This window comes from Coregonus lavaretus, assembly GCF_964263955.1.
Source record: "Coregonus lavaretus genome assembly, chromosome: 1".
In the NCBI taxonomy this organism is placed as follows: Eukaryota; Metazoa; Chordata; class Actinopteri; order Salmoniformes; family Salmonidae; genus Coregonus; species Coregonus lavaretus.
The window spans coordinates 32,024,805-32,040,185 of NC_139988.1; the positions used below are offsets into that span (position 1 = coordinate 32,024,805).

The window sequence follows — 15,381 nt, forward strand, 5'->3', positions numbered from 1 at the left end:
GGTTGAGATCTGGAGACTGGCTAGGCCACTCCAGGACCTTGAAATGCTTCTTACGAAGCCACTCCTTCGTTGCCAGGGCGGTGTGTTTGGGATCATTGTCATGCTGAAAGACCCAGCCACGTTTCATCTTCAATGCCCTTGCTGATGGAAGGAGGTTTTCACTCAAAATCTCACGATACATGGCCCCATTCATTCTTTCCTTTACACGGATCAGTCGTCCTGGTCCCTTTGCAGAAAAACAGACCCAAAGCATGATGTTTCCACCCCATGCTTCACAGTAGGTATGGTGTTCTTTGGATGCAACTCAGCATTCTTTGTCCTCCAAACACGACGAGTTGAGTTTTTACCAAAAAGTTCTATTTTGGTTTCATCTGACCATATGACATTCTCCCAATCCTCTTCTGGATCATCCAAATGCACTCTAGCAAACTTCAGACGGGCCTGGACATGTACTGGCTTAAGCAGGGGGACACGTCTGGCACTGCAGGATTTGAGTCCCTGGCGGCGTAGTGTGTTACTGATGGTAGGCTTTGTTACTTTGGTCCCAGCTCTCTGCAGGTCATTCACTAGGTCCCCCGTGTGGTTCTGGGATTTTTGCTCACCGTTCTTGTGATCATTTTGACCCCATGGGGTGAGATCTTGCGTGGAGCCCCAGATCGAGGGACATTATCAGTGGTCTTGTATGTCTTCCATTTCCTAATAATTGCTCCCACAGTTGATTTCTTCAAACCAAGCTGCTTACCTATTGCAGATTCAGTCTTCCCAGCCTGGTGCAGGTCTACAATTTTGTTTCTGGTGTCCTTTGACAGCTCTTTGGTCTTGGCCATAGTGGAGTTTGGAGTCTGACTGTTTGAGGTTGTGGACAGGTGTCTTTTATACTGATAACAACTTCAAACAGGTGCCATTAATACAGGTAACGAGTGGAGGACAGAGGAGCCTCTTAAAGAAGAAGTTACAGGTCTGTGAGAGCCAGAACTCTTGCTTGTTTGTAGGTGACCAAATACTTATTTTCCACCATCATTTGCAAATAAATTCATTAAAAATCCTACAATGTGATTTTCTGGATTTTTTTTCCTCAATTTGTCTGTCATAGTTGACGTGTACCTATGATGAAAATTACAGGCCTCTCTCATCTTTTTAAGTGGGAGAACTTGCACAATTGGTGGCTGACTAAATACTTTTTTTCCCCACTGTATACTCAATTTTCGAAATGTCACATACTATTAAACAATTTTTTGCATACTCAAACGGATGTTATGGTTGCAAGTATGGGTATTCGGACATGGCCACTGTCTGTCCTGCTGAGTTTTGATTCTTTACCCGACAAAGTCAAGTTAGGATGTGTCAGTTATCCCGTGAGAGCTTTTGTCCCGAACCCATTACAGTGTTTTATGTGCAAAGCTTTTGGTCATGTTGCAGCAGTGTGTAGGAGGGAAATTCCTAGATGTGAGAAGTGTGCAGAAGGGCATGAGACAAAGGAATGTGTAGTATCTGTAGAAAAAGCTGTGTGTGTTAACTGTAGGGGTACCCATGGTGCTGGAGATCAGAATTGTCCGGTGCGAGAGAGGCAGGTTGAGGTTACAAGGGTTAGATTAGTGCAGAGGGCGTTGTATGCTGAGGCAGTGAAAAAAGTAGGGGAAGATGGGTCAAGGGTGAGGGATCCTGAGAGGATCACCATGAGTAGTAGATCTGTGCCAGCACAGAGGGATAGGTCAACGAGTGATATACGCTTCAGTAAGGTTGGATTCTTAGCGTTCATAGCTATAGTTTTCAACTGTACAGCATAAATGGAACGTAAGTCACAGAAAATAGATGTTGTGGTGGCAGCGCCAGAGAAGTATTTTGGGGTATGAGATTTGACTTCAGAAGAGTTACAGGGTGTGTTGAGTAGGTGCCGGTGTATGCACATTTCAGTTGGTTGTGATCCGCAATACAAATTTAAAGAAGAAGAATACCAGAAGTTGGTGCTTAGCGACCACTGAAAGCGTCTGCTAAGTGCTAACTTGCTTACATTTTTTTTGGGATCATCTTTCCATTAGAAACAACAACAAAACATTTAGTGAACTGCCACCAAAAATAAAATGTCCTTTGCAAACAGTGCAAAGAAAGACAGATGATATCAAAAGACAAGTGAGCTATAGCCGGCTACACCAAAAAAACGTTTCCAGTCAACAAAGACATGTATAATCTCTATGAACTCTACTTACCAGATGTAAAGTGAAATGTGTCCCTCGCTATCAAATAAATGTCTGAATCCAACTTTTGTCCGAACAGCACCATATTCCTGTTGAGTTAGACAGCAGGCTGCCATTAGACCATGCGCTTCATGCGAGACTTCCTACCACGAAATCTACCACTACTTATACAGCAGGAATATGGTGCAGTTCGGACAAAAGTTGGATTCAGATGTTTATTTGAATAGCGAGGGTCAAATTTCACTTTTGTATGTTGCAGAGATAGTCAGACCAGGATGATGATGATGATGATGATGATGAGAAAGTATCAGAGAATGAGGAGCTTGATGAGTCCAAAAGGAAGCCAAGGTGAGGTTCTCTTCATAACCACTAGATGGCAAGGTTCACAAAGCTGTCGCTCGAAGACTATCACTCCCTCAAATAAGTGATTATGAATCTTTCTGACTACTAGGCAATCAAGTTTGTTGTTGCTTTCTATTTTTATTTTATTTTATTTTACCTTTATTTAACTCAGTTAAGAACAAATTCTTATTTACAATGACGGCCTACACCGGCCAAACCCAGACGACGCTGGGCCAATTGTGCGCCGCCCAATGGGACTACCAATCACGGCCAGTTGTGATACAGCCTGGGATCAAACCGGGGGTCTGTAGTGATGCCTCAAGCACTGAGATGCAGTGCCTTAGACCGCTGCGCCACTCGGGAGCCCTATAATTGATAACACATATATTTACAATGCTCCCAATGACTGTCATAGTGAATATCTTCTACGATTAACAGCTCACACTGGGACAGTGTGAGGAGGGCCATCACAGATGTAAGAGGAACTAGTGCTGAACCAGTTCAACTAGATTCTAGAACATCATCTCCTACTTACAGTGCATTTGGAAGGTATTCAGACCCATTCACTTTTTCCACAATTTCGTTACGTTACAGCCTTATTCTAAAATGGATTAAATTGTTTTTTCCACCCTAATCAATCTACACACAATACCCTATAATGACAAAGCAAAAACAGGTTTTTAGAAATGTTTGCAAATTTATAAAAAATTAAAAACTGAAATATCACATTTACATAAGTATTCAGACCCTTTACTCAGTACTTTGTTGAAGCACCTTTGACAGCGATTACAGCCTTGAGTCTTCTTGGGTATGACGCTACAAGCTTGGCACATGTATTTGGGGAGATTCTCCCATTCTTCTCTGCAGATCCTCTCAAGCTCTGTCAGGTTGGAAGGGGAGCGTCGCTGCACAGCTATTTTCAAGTCTCTCCAGAGATGTTCGATCGGGTTCAAGTCCGGACTCTGGCTTGGCCACTCAAGGACATTCAGAGACTTGTCCCAAAGCCACTCCTGCATTGTCTTGGCCGTGTTGGAAGGTGAACCTTCGCCCCAGTCTGAGGTCCTGAGCGCTCTGGAGCAGGTTTTCATCAAGGATCTCTCTGTACTTTGCTCCGTTCATCTTTCCCTCGATCCTGACTAGTCTCCCAGTCCATGCCACTGAAAAACATCCCCACAGCATGATGCAGCCACCACCATGCTTCATCGTAGGGATGGTGCCAGGTTTCCTCCAGATATGACGCTTGGCATTCAGGCCAAAGAGTTCAATCTTCGTTTCATCAGACCAGAGAATCTTGTTTCTCATGGTCTGAGAGTCCTTTAGGTGCCTTTTGGCAAACTCCAAGCGGGCTGTCATATGTCTTTTACTAAGGTGTGGCTTCCGTCTGGCCACTCTACCATAAAGGCCTGATTGGTGGAGTGCTGCAGGGATGGTTGTCCTTCTGGAAGGTTCTCCCATCTCCACAGAGGAACTCTGGAGCTCTGTCAGAGTGACCATTGGGTTCTTGGTCACCTCCCTGACCAAGGCCCTTCTCCTCTGATTGCTCAGTATAGACAGTTGTGTGCCTTTCCAAATAATGTCCAATCAATTGAATTGACCACAGGTGGACTCCAATCAAGTTGTAGAAACATCTCAAGGATGATAATTGGAAACAGGATGCACCTGAGCTCAATTTCGAGTCTCATTGCAAAGGGTCTGAACACTAATGTAAAGAAGGTAGTTGGTGTTCAAGTCCTCACTCGGCACATCCGCCTCTGCGCCTTCGACGGCACTCAGGTGGGACACCGCTACCCTGTCGTGCTTACACATGATTCCTTTTTGATTGAATTGTGTCTTTCTACACTCTTTCCCAACAACTTGCTCCTTTCAACATACCTACCTCTTTTTATAATGCTACTTCTACCCACTAGAGGGCAGTAGCAAGTCCTATTGTCAGAATGCATCAGTCAGTGAGGCTGTTGGGAATGTTGTGAGTGAGGGTCAATAGGTTGACCGTCTTCTCTTTTCAGGATCTGAGTAGCATCCGCGAGGTCCGAGCCACTTGCAGTGCAAACAACGTCAAGATCTGGTCCTTTTCCTCCACGGGTGCTACATTAATTTAGACATCACTGAACACTAAAGCTATTGAAATGGAGCAGACTGTACCATGCTTTATAGTCTAAAAATTAAAGGTCCAATGCAGCAATTTTTCTCAATATCAAATAATTTCTGGGTAACAATTAAGTACCTTACTGTGATTGTTTTCAATTAAAATGGTCAAAAAGAAACCAAAATTGCTTCTTAACAAAGACCAATTTCTCAAGCAAGCATTTTACTAGGACTGTCTGGGAGTGGTCTGAGTGGGGAGGAGAAAACTGAAAACTAGCTGTTATTGGCAGCAGAGAGGTTTGGAACTCTCATTCTTATTGGTCTATTAACTCATTTACCGCCTGGTGATGTCATCAGGCAGGCCAAAATTCCTTTCCACCACAACAGACTGAAATTTCAGGCAGTCTTTTCAAACAGCTCTTACACTAAAAGGGTATTATAATAATTTTCAGTTTTATTCCAACCTCACAGTGTGGAAATATATATGAAACACAGAAAAATCAAGTTTTTGACTGCACTGGGCCTTTAAGTTTAAATGCTTGTTTGGTTTGGATCCGCAGATGACTGGGAATCCACCCAGCCTTTTTTTACAGGGACTGTTTCCTGAGATGCAACTCGGACGCTCCTGAGCTGGGAATATTGTTTGAACTTGCCGTAACATACATCCGAAATGTAAGCGTTTCTTATACCGTTCCGGAGAAAGACTACTCAAGTCTACAGCAAAGTTGTCACTTTCAGTGCACTGCCATGTTTGAAGACTAACCCCTCTAGCCATGTCCTTGGGGTTAGTTATTTCTCCAGCAATTTACTATGAAGGCAGTTTATTATAAGCAGTATCTATAACATGATTTTCAAGTGAATCTTAGTTTGCATGTTGATTAATATTGAGCTCTTGCTCTCCAGTCTACAGGTGAGAGAGGGGACCTGAGCTGTGGCTGGGCCTTCCTGAAGTTCTTTGATGCCAAGGGAGCACTTGTCCCACAAAGGTACTGTACTACTCCATTGCTGGCCCAGAGCCAAAATGACTCTGTGCGGTGTCGTAAGAGATTTCATAATCTGATTCATAATCTGATTTCATTGATCAGGTGACGTATTATGTACATGATGATGTCATAGAACATAGAACAGGAAGGTCATCTAGTCCGATTGGTATTATCCCTGTTGATGATCGGATACAGAGAACACCAAACTGCTTTTCCTAGAATAGTATAGTACAGTATGTGTTGCAGTAACTGTTTGTCACTAATGAGGAACGCTCTCATGCCGATGTTATTCTGTCGCATTTCTCCCCAACAGATCTGACCCGGAGCCAAAATGACTCACTGCGCAGTTTTGTCATCAATACAGATTCCCTAAGAGGGAAGTGAATCTCATGCCTGTGTCTGTCTGTGTCTTTGTCTACAGGACCTATTAATTTCTTGTGCATGGAGGCAAACCATATGAGAAGGACATAGAGATGGATCAGCCTATAACAAGAGGAGGTATAAACACACAAAAAGTGCATGTTTTTGTGTGTTTTTTCCCCAATATTAAAACATACAATCTACTTGCAGTGCAGCCGCTCAACATTTACATTACATTCAGTCATCTAACAGACCCCCATCCAGAGCGACCCACAGAAGCAACCAGGGTCAACGCCCTGCTCAAGGGCACGTCGACAGATCTCCCACAAGGTCAAAAACGGGAACCCGAACCAGCGACCTATCAGCCACCGGCCTAAGCTCCCAACCACCAGGCCACCAGCCCTCCAAGATCCCCACCACAGTTCCCCCGAAAGCTGCCCCTCAACCCAACGCACCCCACAGTCCCCCCCCCCCCCCCAAAAATAAATAAATCATAATAAAATAATTCCAAAAAGTGCATGTTAATTGCATGTTAATAAATGAAGTTGAGAATGCTATGTTGAGAATGATTCTCTGCACCTTAGCACACATCACAATTGCTGCTATCAGACTCTTATTATACTGCTCAATTTATACACTTGCCCCCATCCTCTCTTCCCCAATACACGTGTAAATATTGTACTATAAATTGTGCCTTCCTATATTCTACTTATGCTAAAATGTTGATTATATTCTACTACAATTTAACTATATAAAAAAAATATATTTCTCATTGTTGTTGCATTGTCGAGAAGGAACCTGCAAGTAAGCATTTCGTTGGTGTCACGATCGTCTGAAGAAGCGGACCAATACGCAGCGCGTGGAGTGAACATGATGACTTTATTTAATAAAGCAACCACGAAAAACAACAAATGACGATAGTGAAGTCCTCTGTAACACTGACAGAAACATGGAACAAAAACCCACAAACCAAGGAGAAACCACACAGTTTAAATATGGCTCCCAATCAGAGATAACGAGCCGACAGCTGACACTCGTTACCTCCGATTGGGAGTCATATGACTAATCAAGACCAATCACCAAACATAGAAATGAACAACTAGAAATACCCAACATAGAAATACACCCAAACAATGAAAATGAACAACCCTGGCTCAAATAATCAAAGTCCATGGAGCCAGAGTATCACAGTACCCCCCCCTAAAGGTGCGCACTCCGGGCGCACCAGCATACAGTCTAGGGGAGGGTCTGGGTGGGCGTCTGTCCATGGTGGCGGCTCTGGCCCAGGTCGTGGTCCCCACCCCACCTTAGTCACTATCCGCTTCCGTAGCCCCCTCCACCTGACCACCCCCCAATTAAACCCCACTGGATTAAGGGGCGGCACCGGACTAAGGGGCAGCACCGGACTAAGGGGCAGCACCGGACTAAGGGACAGTACCTGACTAAGGGGCAGCACCGGACTGAATGGCGGATCCTGGCTGGCTGGCTCTGGCGGATCCTGGCTGGACGGCTCTGGCGGATCCTGGCTGGACGGCTCTGGCTGATCCTGTCTGGCGGAAGGCTCTGGCTGATCCTGTCTGGCGGAAGGCTCTGGCTGATCCTGTCTGGCGGAAGGCTCTGGCTGATCCTGTCTGGCGGAAGGCTCTGGCTGCTCCTGTCTGGCGGAAGGCTCTGGCTGCTCCTGTCTGGCGGAAGGCTCTGGCTGATCCTGTCTGGCGGAAGGCTCTGGCTGCTCCTGTCTGGCGGAGAGCTCTAGCGGCTCCGGTCTGGCGGACGGCTCTGAAGGCTCATGGCAGACGGGCGGCTTAGCAGGCTCAGTACAGACGGGCAGTTCCTGCGGCGCTTGGCAGACGGACAATTCAGACGGCGTTGGGCAGACGGGCAGTTCAGACGGCGTTGGGCAGACGGACAGTTCAGACCCCGTTGGGCAGACGGCAGACTCTGGCCGTCTGAGGCGCATCGTAGGCCTGGTGCGTGGTGCCGGAACAGGAGGTACCGGGCTGAGGACACGCATCTCAGGGCTAGTGCGGGGAGAAGCAACAGGGCATGCTGGACCCTGGGGACGCACCGTAGGCCTGATGCGTGGTGCCGGAACTGGAGGTACCGGGCTGAGGACACGCATCTCAGGGCTAGTGCGGGAAGCAGCAACAGGGCATGCTTGGCCCTGGGGACGCACCGTAGGCCTGATGCGTGGTGCCGGAACTGGAGGTACCGGGCTGAGGACACGCATCTCAGGGCTAGTGCGGGGAGAAGCAACAGGGTATGCTGGACCCTGGGAACGCACATAAGGGCTAGTGCGGAGAGCCGGAACAGGGCATGCTGGACCCTGGGGACTCACATTAAGCCTAGTGCGGAGAGCAGCAACAGGACGCACAGGACTCGGGAGACACACAGGAGGCTTGGGGCGTGGTGTAGGCACTGGTGGGAAAGGGCTGGCGACGCGCACCGTATCCCTGGTGCGAGTGGCCGGAACAGGCCGGGCCGGGCTGGCGAAGCGCACCGTATCCCTGGTGCGAGTGGCCGGAACAGGCCGGGCTGGGCTGGCGAAGCGCACCGTATCCCTGGTGCGAGTGGCCGGAACAGGCCGGGCTGGGCTGGCGAAGCGCACCGTATCCCTGGTGCGAGTGGCCGGAACAGGCCGGGCGGGGCTGGCGAAGCGCACCGTATCCCTGGTGCGAGTGGCCGGAACAGGCCGGGCCGGGCTGGCGAAGCGCACCGTATCCTTGGTGCGAGGGGTCGTAACAGGCCGGACCGTACTGGAGGCACACACCACTGGCTCTACCCCGGGAACTGGAACGGGCCGGACCGGACTGGATACACACCTCAGTCTCTCACGCCTTGCCTCTACATCTCCTTTCCCTACTTTGGCCAGTGACCCCCGTAACCTGGTTGCCTCTTGAATTCGCCCCTTCTCTGCCTCCGTTAGCCCCGTCGTCCAAGCCATGTGCCCCCCCCAAAAAACTTTTTGGGGTTGCCTCTCGTCCTTCCAACGATGATGGCCCTGCTGACGCCGTTGCTCCTCTCTCGCCAGGGCCTTGATCTTCCCCCAAGGTCCCTTGCCCCCGAGCATGTCCTCCCAGGACCACGATTTGCCCACCTGGGCCATCGCCAGCCTCTCGATCTCCTTACCAGGCGCTTCCTCCCATGTCCAGCTGTCTTGCTCCTGGACACGCTGCTTGGTCCTTCTATGGTGGGTTTTTCTGTCACGGTCGTCTATGTCGTCTAAGTATGACCAAGGCGCAGCGTGTCCAAGAAACATGACTTTATTAAACAAACGTTATCGAACTACAAAACAAAAGACGACTCAATGAAGTCCACGGTACACTGACCGAAACGGAACAAAAACCCACACCCCTCATGAGAACACAAATAGTTTAAATATGGCTCCCAATCAGAGATAACGAGCCGACAGCTGACACTCGTTACCTCCGATTGGGAGTCACACGACACCACAATAAACTCACCCAAAACACAACCAACCGAATACACCCTATACAACAAACCCCACAACAAAACCCAACAAAACAAATACACCCTGGCTCAAATACAAAAGTCCCGGAGCCAGAGTGTCACAGTTGGATGATGTATGCCATGCGTGTCCCGTACATATGACTAATAAAACTTGAATGGGAGTTTTTGAGCTTCTCATCATCTTTGTGATATCTCTCTGGTCTCAGCCACAGGAACAGGTATGTTCCAGCAGATTATGTTTTCCAGGAAAATCCCTAAACACTTCCTCAAACTGAACTCGCCAAACGCTCGCACGTGGTCACAGCTAAGGTGAGTGTGAATTTTGGAATCGAAGCGACAGCACCTCTTGTCATATTGGAGATCTCATAGTGGTTTTGATGTTTCTGTAGCTAACTCCTCTCCCTGCTTTGTCAGTGTTCTGCTGGTTCTACACAGACAACTACTGGCAGATGCTCTGCTTATGGACAGGGCTACCATACAGAATGCAGGTAACATACATGCACGCACACACACTCCCACACACTCATGGACAGGATAATGGGTTGACTACATATGATATGTTGGATACGGCATCACCACCATTGATCAGGTCACGTACTGTAGTGTACATGATGTGTCTTCCACGTTGAAGAGGAAGGTCATCTAGTCAGATTGGTGTTGTCCCTGTTTCACCTGTGTTGATGATTAGATACATAGAACACCAAACTGCTTTTCCTATAATAGTATAGTACTAATGGATTAAAATAAAACAATTCCTCTTCAATCTACACACAATACCCCATAATGAAAAAAGCGAAAACAACATTTTTAGAAATGTTTTTTTTTTTAAATGTATTTAAAATAAAAACAGAAATACTTTATTTACATAAGTATTCAGACCCTTTGCCATGAGACTCGAATTTCAGCTCAAGTGCATCCTGTTTTCATTGATCATCCTTGAGAAGTTTCTACAACTTGATTGATTGGAGTCCACCTGTGGTAAATTCAATAGATTGGACATGATTTGAAAAGGCACACACCTTTCTATATAAGGTCCCACAGTTGACACTGCATGTCAGAGCAAAAACCAAGCCATGAGGTCAAAGGAATTGTCCGTAGAGCTCCGAGACAGGATTGTGTCGAGGCACAGATCTGGAAGGGTACCAAAAAATTTCTTCAGCATTGAAGGTCCCCAAGAACACAGTGGCCTCCATCATTCTTAAATGGAAGAAGTTTGGAACCACCAAGACTCTTGCTAGAGCTGGCCAAACTGAGCAATCGGGAGAGAAGGAACTTGGTCAGGAACGTGACCAAGAACCCGATGGTCACTCTGACAGAGATACAGAGTTCCGCTGTGGAGATGGGAGAACCTTCCAGAAGGACAACCATCTCTGCAGCACTCCACCAATCAGGCCTTTATGGTAGGCCAGACGGAAGCCACTCCTCAGTAAAAGACACATGAAAACCTGCTCCAGAGCGCTCAGGACCTCAGACTGGGGCGAAGGTTCACCTTCCAAAAGGACATCGACTCTAAGCACACAGCCAAGACAAAGCAGGAGTGGCTTCGGGACAAGTCTCTGAATGTCCTTGAGTGGCCCAGCCAGAGCCCGGATTCAAACCCGATCTAACATCTCTTGAGAGACCTGAAAATAGCTGTGCAACGACGCTCCCCATCCAACCTGACAGAGCTTGAGAGGATCTGCAGAGAAGAATGGGAGAAACTCCCCAAATACAGGTGTGCCAAGCTTGTAGCGTCATACCAAAGAAGACTTGATGCTGTAATCGCTGCCAAAGGTGCTTCAAAAAAGGACTGAGTAAAGGGTCTGAATACTTATGTAAATGTGATGTTTCAGTTTTTTATTTTTTATAAATTTGCAAAGAAATCTAAAAACCTGTTTTTGCTTTGTCATTATGGGGTATTGTGTGTAGATTGATGAGGGAAAAAACAATTAAATCAGTTTTTAAGAATAAGGCTGTAACGTAACAAAATGTGGAAAAGGTCAAGAGGTCTCAATACTTTCCGAATGCACTGTATACCACAGCTAAGGGCTGTATCCAGGCACTCTGCGTTGCGTCTTGCCTAAGAACAGCCCTTAGCCGTAGTATATTGGCCATATACCACACCCCCTCGGGCCTTATTGCTTAATTGTATTTCACTATATTGTTTTGTCTTTTTCTATTTTATTAATAAATAGCCACCGGATGGTTTTTCAATACCGTCAATAACGTTGAAACGATTTCTTTGAAAATTTTCAATACAATTTACTTGAAGTAAATACCTGCAGTCAACTTGTGCAATACGTTAGGAGATAAAACAGACATCATTTCACATTACTGTAATTCCCCAGAACAGTTGAGAAAGCGGGAGCTGGCGAGTCCAGCTGTGTATTTGGTTTAACTTGCTAGTTCTCTAAAAGTAAGTAGCTGAATTAATAAACCATCAACTTGTGTTTAATATGAGGGTTTCAGCATTAAATATCCTTTTTATTTTTTTACACACTTTTTAATGTACATTTTTATTTTATTTTATGTCAATATGTCTTTGTTGTAAATGTTTTGGCGACAAACTGGTGGCAGTTGTGAAAAAACTCAATAGTTTGAAGAGTTGCAGAGTTAATTGAAAATAATACCATTGTTGACTAGATGCTTTTTTCATTAATTAGGCAATTTTCTCTTGAACCATATGGTTTATCCACTAGAAACTCATGGATAATATGGACACATATATACAAAATGAATACTATACATGAATTAAAAAATATATATGTTATTCGAGTATAAATGACCAAAGTTACCATAGATTACCTGTTAATTATCAACATTACTGACAATTATTTTGTAAATTACCAGTAGCTTTGCATCCCTAGTCATACCTAAGGCTGCCATTACAAGACACAACTTGCACGCAATTTTAGTTGCTTGCAACTGAGTTGCTTCTTGAATGCTTCGTGAAACTAATAAGCAGCTCATTTGCAACTTGGTTGCATCCAGTTGAAACTTTTCAACTTTGTGCAACTAGTTACAAGCAACAATCAATCAAAACAAACACTTTTGTCACATGATCCATTCGAAGGTTCGGAATTCCAACCCAGTTGTCATGTCAACACAGCTGTCAGTGCTGCGTAGCACAACCTGCGATCAGGGTTGACAGAACAGAGACTAACACAATAGGATATGTATATAAATGATTGTATATGTTTCAGCAGTCCATAAATGTAATTTCAAAATTAATCCAAACCTCTCCCTGACCAGTTTCAACTGAGATTGTCCACCATGAACTGTTCTAGCTAGCTTAGTTTGTTGCTAGCTTGGTTAGCTCGTTGCTAGCTAACTAGCTAACTGTGTTGGTGTTTGCAATGTTATTTTGGCTAGCTAGCTGAATTGTACAGGCTGCATTTCTTCTATATCCTTGCTATTACAATAACCAAACGGTTCGATAAACAAATAATTTGTGAATCCACAATGTAATGCAGCAGATGACATGGGGTGAGTTTAGAATTCTCAAACAAGCAGCTTCAATTTGATTGGCTGTTGCATGCCATTTTAATTGCCTTTGAGTTACTTCATGTAACAGAAAAGTTGCTTGAGATGATGTCACTTGCAACTGCAACTAAAATTGCGTGAAAGTTGCTTCGTGTAAACCCAGCCTAATACAACATTATGTACACATTTATCTTTTTTTTTGTGTCTTTTTTTTTAGGGCGTAGATCAGCTTTAATATTGCAGATAGATTGTAACTTCCAACAATGTAATTGTCTGCATCACTTCGAATCCCCCATATGTTTTTTTTTTATGCAAATATATACATACAGTTGAAGTCGGAAGTTTACATACACCTTAGCCAAATACATTTAAACTCAGTTTTTCACAATTCCTGACATTTAATCCTAGTAAACATTCCCTGTCTTAGGTCAGTTAGGATCACCACTTTATTTTAAGAATCTGAAATGTCAGAATAATAGTAGAGAGAATGATTTATTTCAGCTTTTATTTCTTTCATCACATTCCCAGTGGGTCAGAAGTTTCATTGTCATCTCAATTAGTATTTGGTAGCATTGCCTTTAAATTGTTTAACTTGGGTCAAACATTTCGGGTAGCCTTCCACAAGCTTCCCACAATAAGTTGGGTGAATTTTGGCCCATTCCTCCTGACAGAGCTGGTGTAACTGAGTCAGGTTTGTAGGCCTCCTTGCTCGCACACGCTTTTTCAGTTCTGCCCACACATTTTCTATAGGATTGAGGTCAGGGCTTTGGGATGGCCACTCCAATACCTTGACTTTGTTGTCCTTAAGCCATTTTGCCACAACTTTGGAAGTATGCTTGGGATCATTGTCCATTTGGAAGACCCATTTGCGACCAAGCTTTAACTTCCTGACTGATGTCTTGAGATGTTGCTTCAATATATCCACATCATTTTCCTTCCTCATGATGCCATCTATTTTGTGAAGTGCACCAGTCCCTCCTGCAGCAAAGCACCCCCACAGCATGATGCTGCCACCCCCGTGCTTCAAGGTTGGGATGGTGTTCTTCGTCTTGCAAGCCACCCCATTTTTCCTCCAAACATAACGATGTTCATTATGCCCAAACAGTTCTATTTTTGTTTCATCAGACCAGAGGACATTTCTCCAAAAAGTACAATCTTTGTCCCCATGTGCAGCTGCAAACCGTAGTCTGGCTTTTTTTATGGCGGTTTTGGAGCAGTGGCTTCTTCCTTGCTAAGCGGCCTTTCAGGTTATGTCGATATAGGACTTGTTTTACTGTGGATATAGATACTTTTGTACCTGTTTCCTCCAGCATCTTCACAAAGTCCTTTGCTGTTGTTCTGGGATTGATTTGCACTTTTCGCACCAAAGTATGTATCTCTAGGAGACAGAACGCGTCTCCTTCCTGAGCGGTATGACGGCTGCGTGGTCCAGTGGTGTTTATACTTGCATACTATTGTTTGTACAGATGAACGTGGTACCTTCAGGCGTTTGGAAATTGCTCCCAAGGATGAACCAAACTTACGGAGGTCTACAAATTTTTTTTCAAAGGTCTTGGCTGATTTATTTAGATTTTCCCATGATGTCAAGCAAAGAGGCACTGAGTTTGTCAATTAGCCTATCAGAAGCTTCTAAAGCCATGACATCATTTTCTGGAATTTTCCAAGCTGTTTAAAGGCACAGTCAACTTAGTGTATGTAAACTTCTGACCCACAGTGAATTATAAGTGAAATAATCTGTCTGTAAACAATTGTTGGAAAAAGTATTTGTTTCATGCACAAAGTAGATGTCCTAACGGACTTGCTAAAACTATAGTTTGTTCAAAAGAAATTTGTGGAGTGGTTGAAAAACGAGTTTTAATGACTCCAACCTAAGTTTATGTAAACTTCTGACTTCAACTGTATGTCTGTGTCACGTTGAAAGCCACTGAGCTCTTCAGTAAGGCCATTCTACTGCCAATGTTTGTCTATGGAGATTGCGTGGCTGTGTGCTCAATTTTATACACCTGTCAGCAACGGGTTGTGGCTGAAATAGCCGAATCCACTCATTTGAAGGGGTGTCCACATACTTTTGTATATATTGTGTATCTCACCAGAGAAAGAATCCGAGCGAGCAAAACAGTGCCCCCCTGTCTTACTATATGTGACTCGTTTCAGGAAACTAGGCGTATGTCGCAGGTCACTATTTCACAGGAGAGCCATTTGAACGTTAACTTTTTAAAAAATCTAAATGACTTCTGGAACACGCGAACTTTCATGTGCCTTAATAACAAACTTGTATGCCATCTGTAAATAGTAATACAATTGTTAAATTACGAGCCTAGTTGGCCACGGAAAAAGACAGCAACCTTCCCACTAGCCATGATTGGCTGAGATAATGAGTGGGCTGGACATGCCGAGAGAGGAGTTCGGATTGGTCTGCCATATAGAAGGCTTCTGTCTATTTGAGCTGGTCAGTATGTGTAATCTTGTCTAACGCGGCTTTA

At 44.9% G+C, this 15,381-nt stretch overlaps 1 protein-coding gene across 1 annotated transcript; it reads left to right on the forward strand.

The window, feature by feature from the left end:
* Positions 1-1,641: 1,641 nt before the first annotated feature.
* LOC311133055 (nephrocystin-1-like) lies at positions 1,642-15,060 on the forward strand (the record flags this gene model as incomplete). Its single annotated transcript, XM_084166484.1, has 6 exons — positions 1,642-1,652; positions 5,216-5,294; positions 5,526-5,661; positions 9,643-9,745; positions 9,851-9,924; positions 15,053-15,060. 6 exons carry the CDS (start codon positions 1,642-1,644, stop codon positions 15,058-15,060), a joined length of 411 nt encoding a protein of 136 aa, XP_084022610.1.
* Between the last annotated feature and the right edge of the window lie 321 nt (positions 15,061-15,381).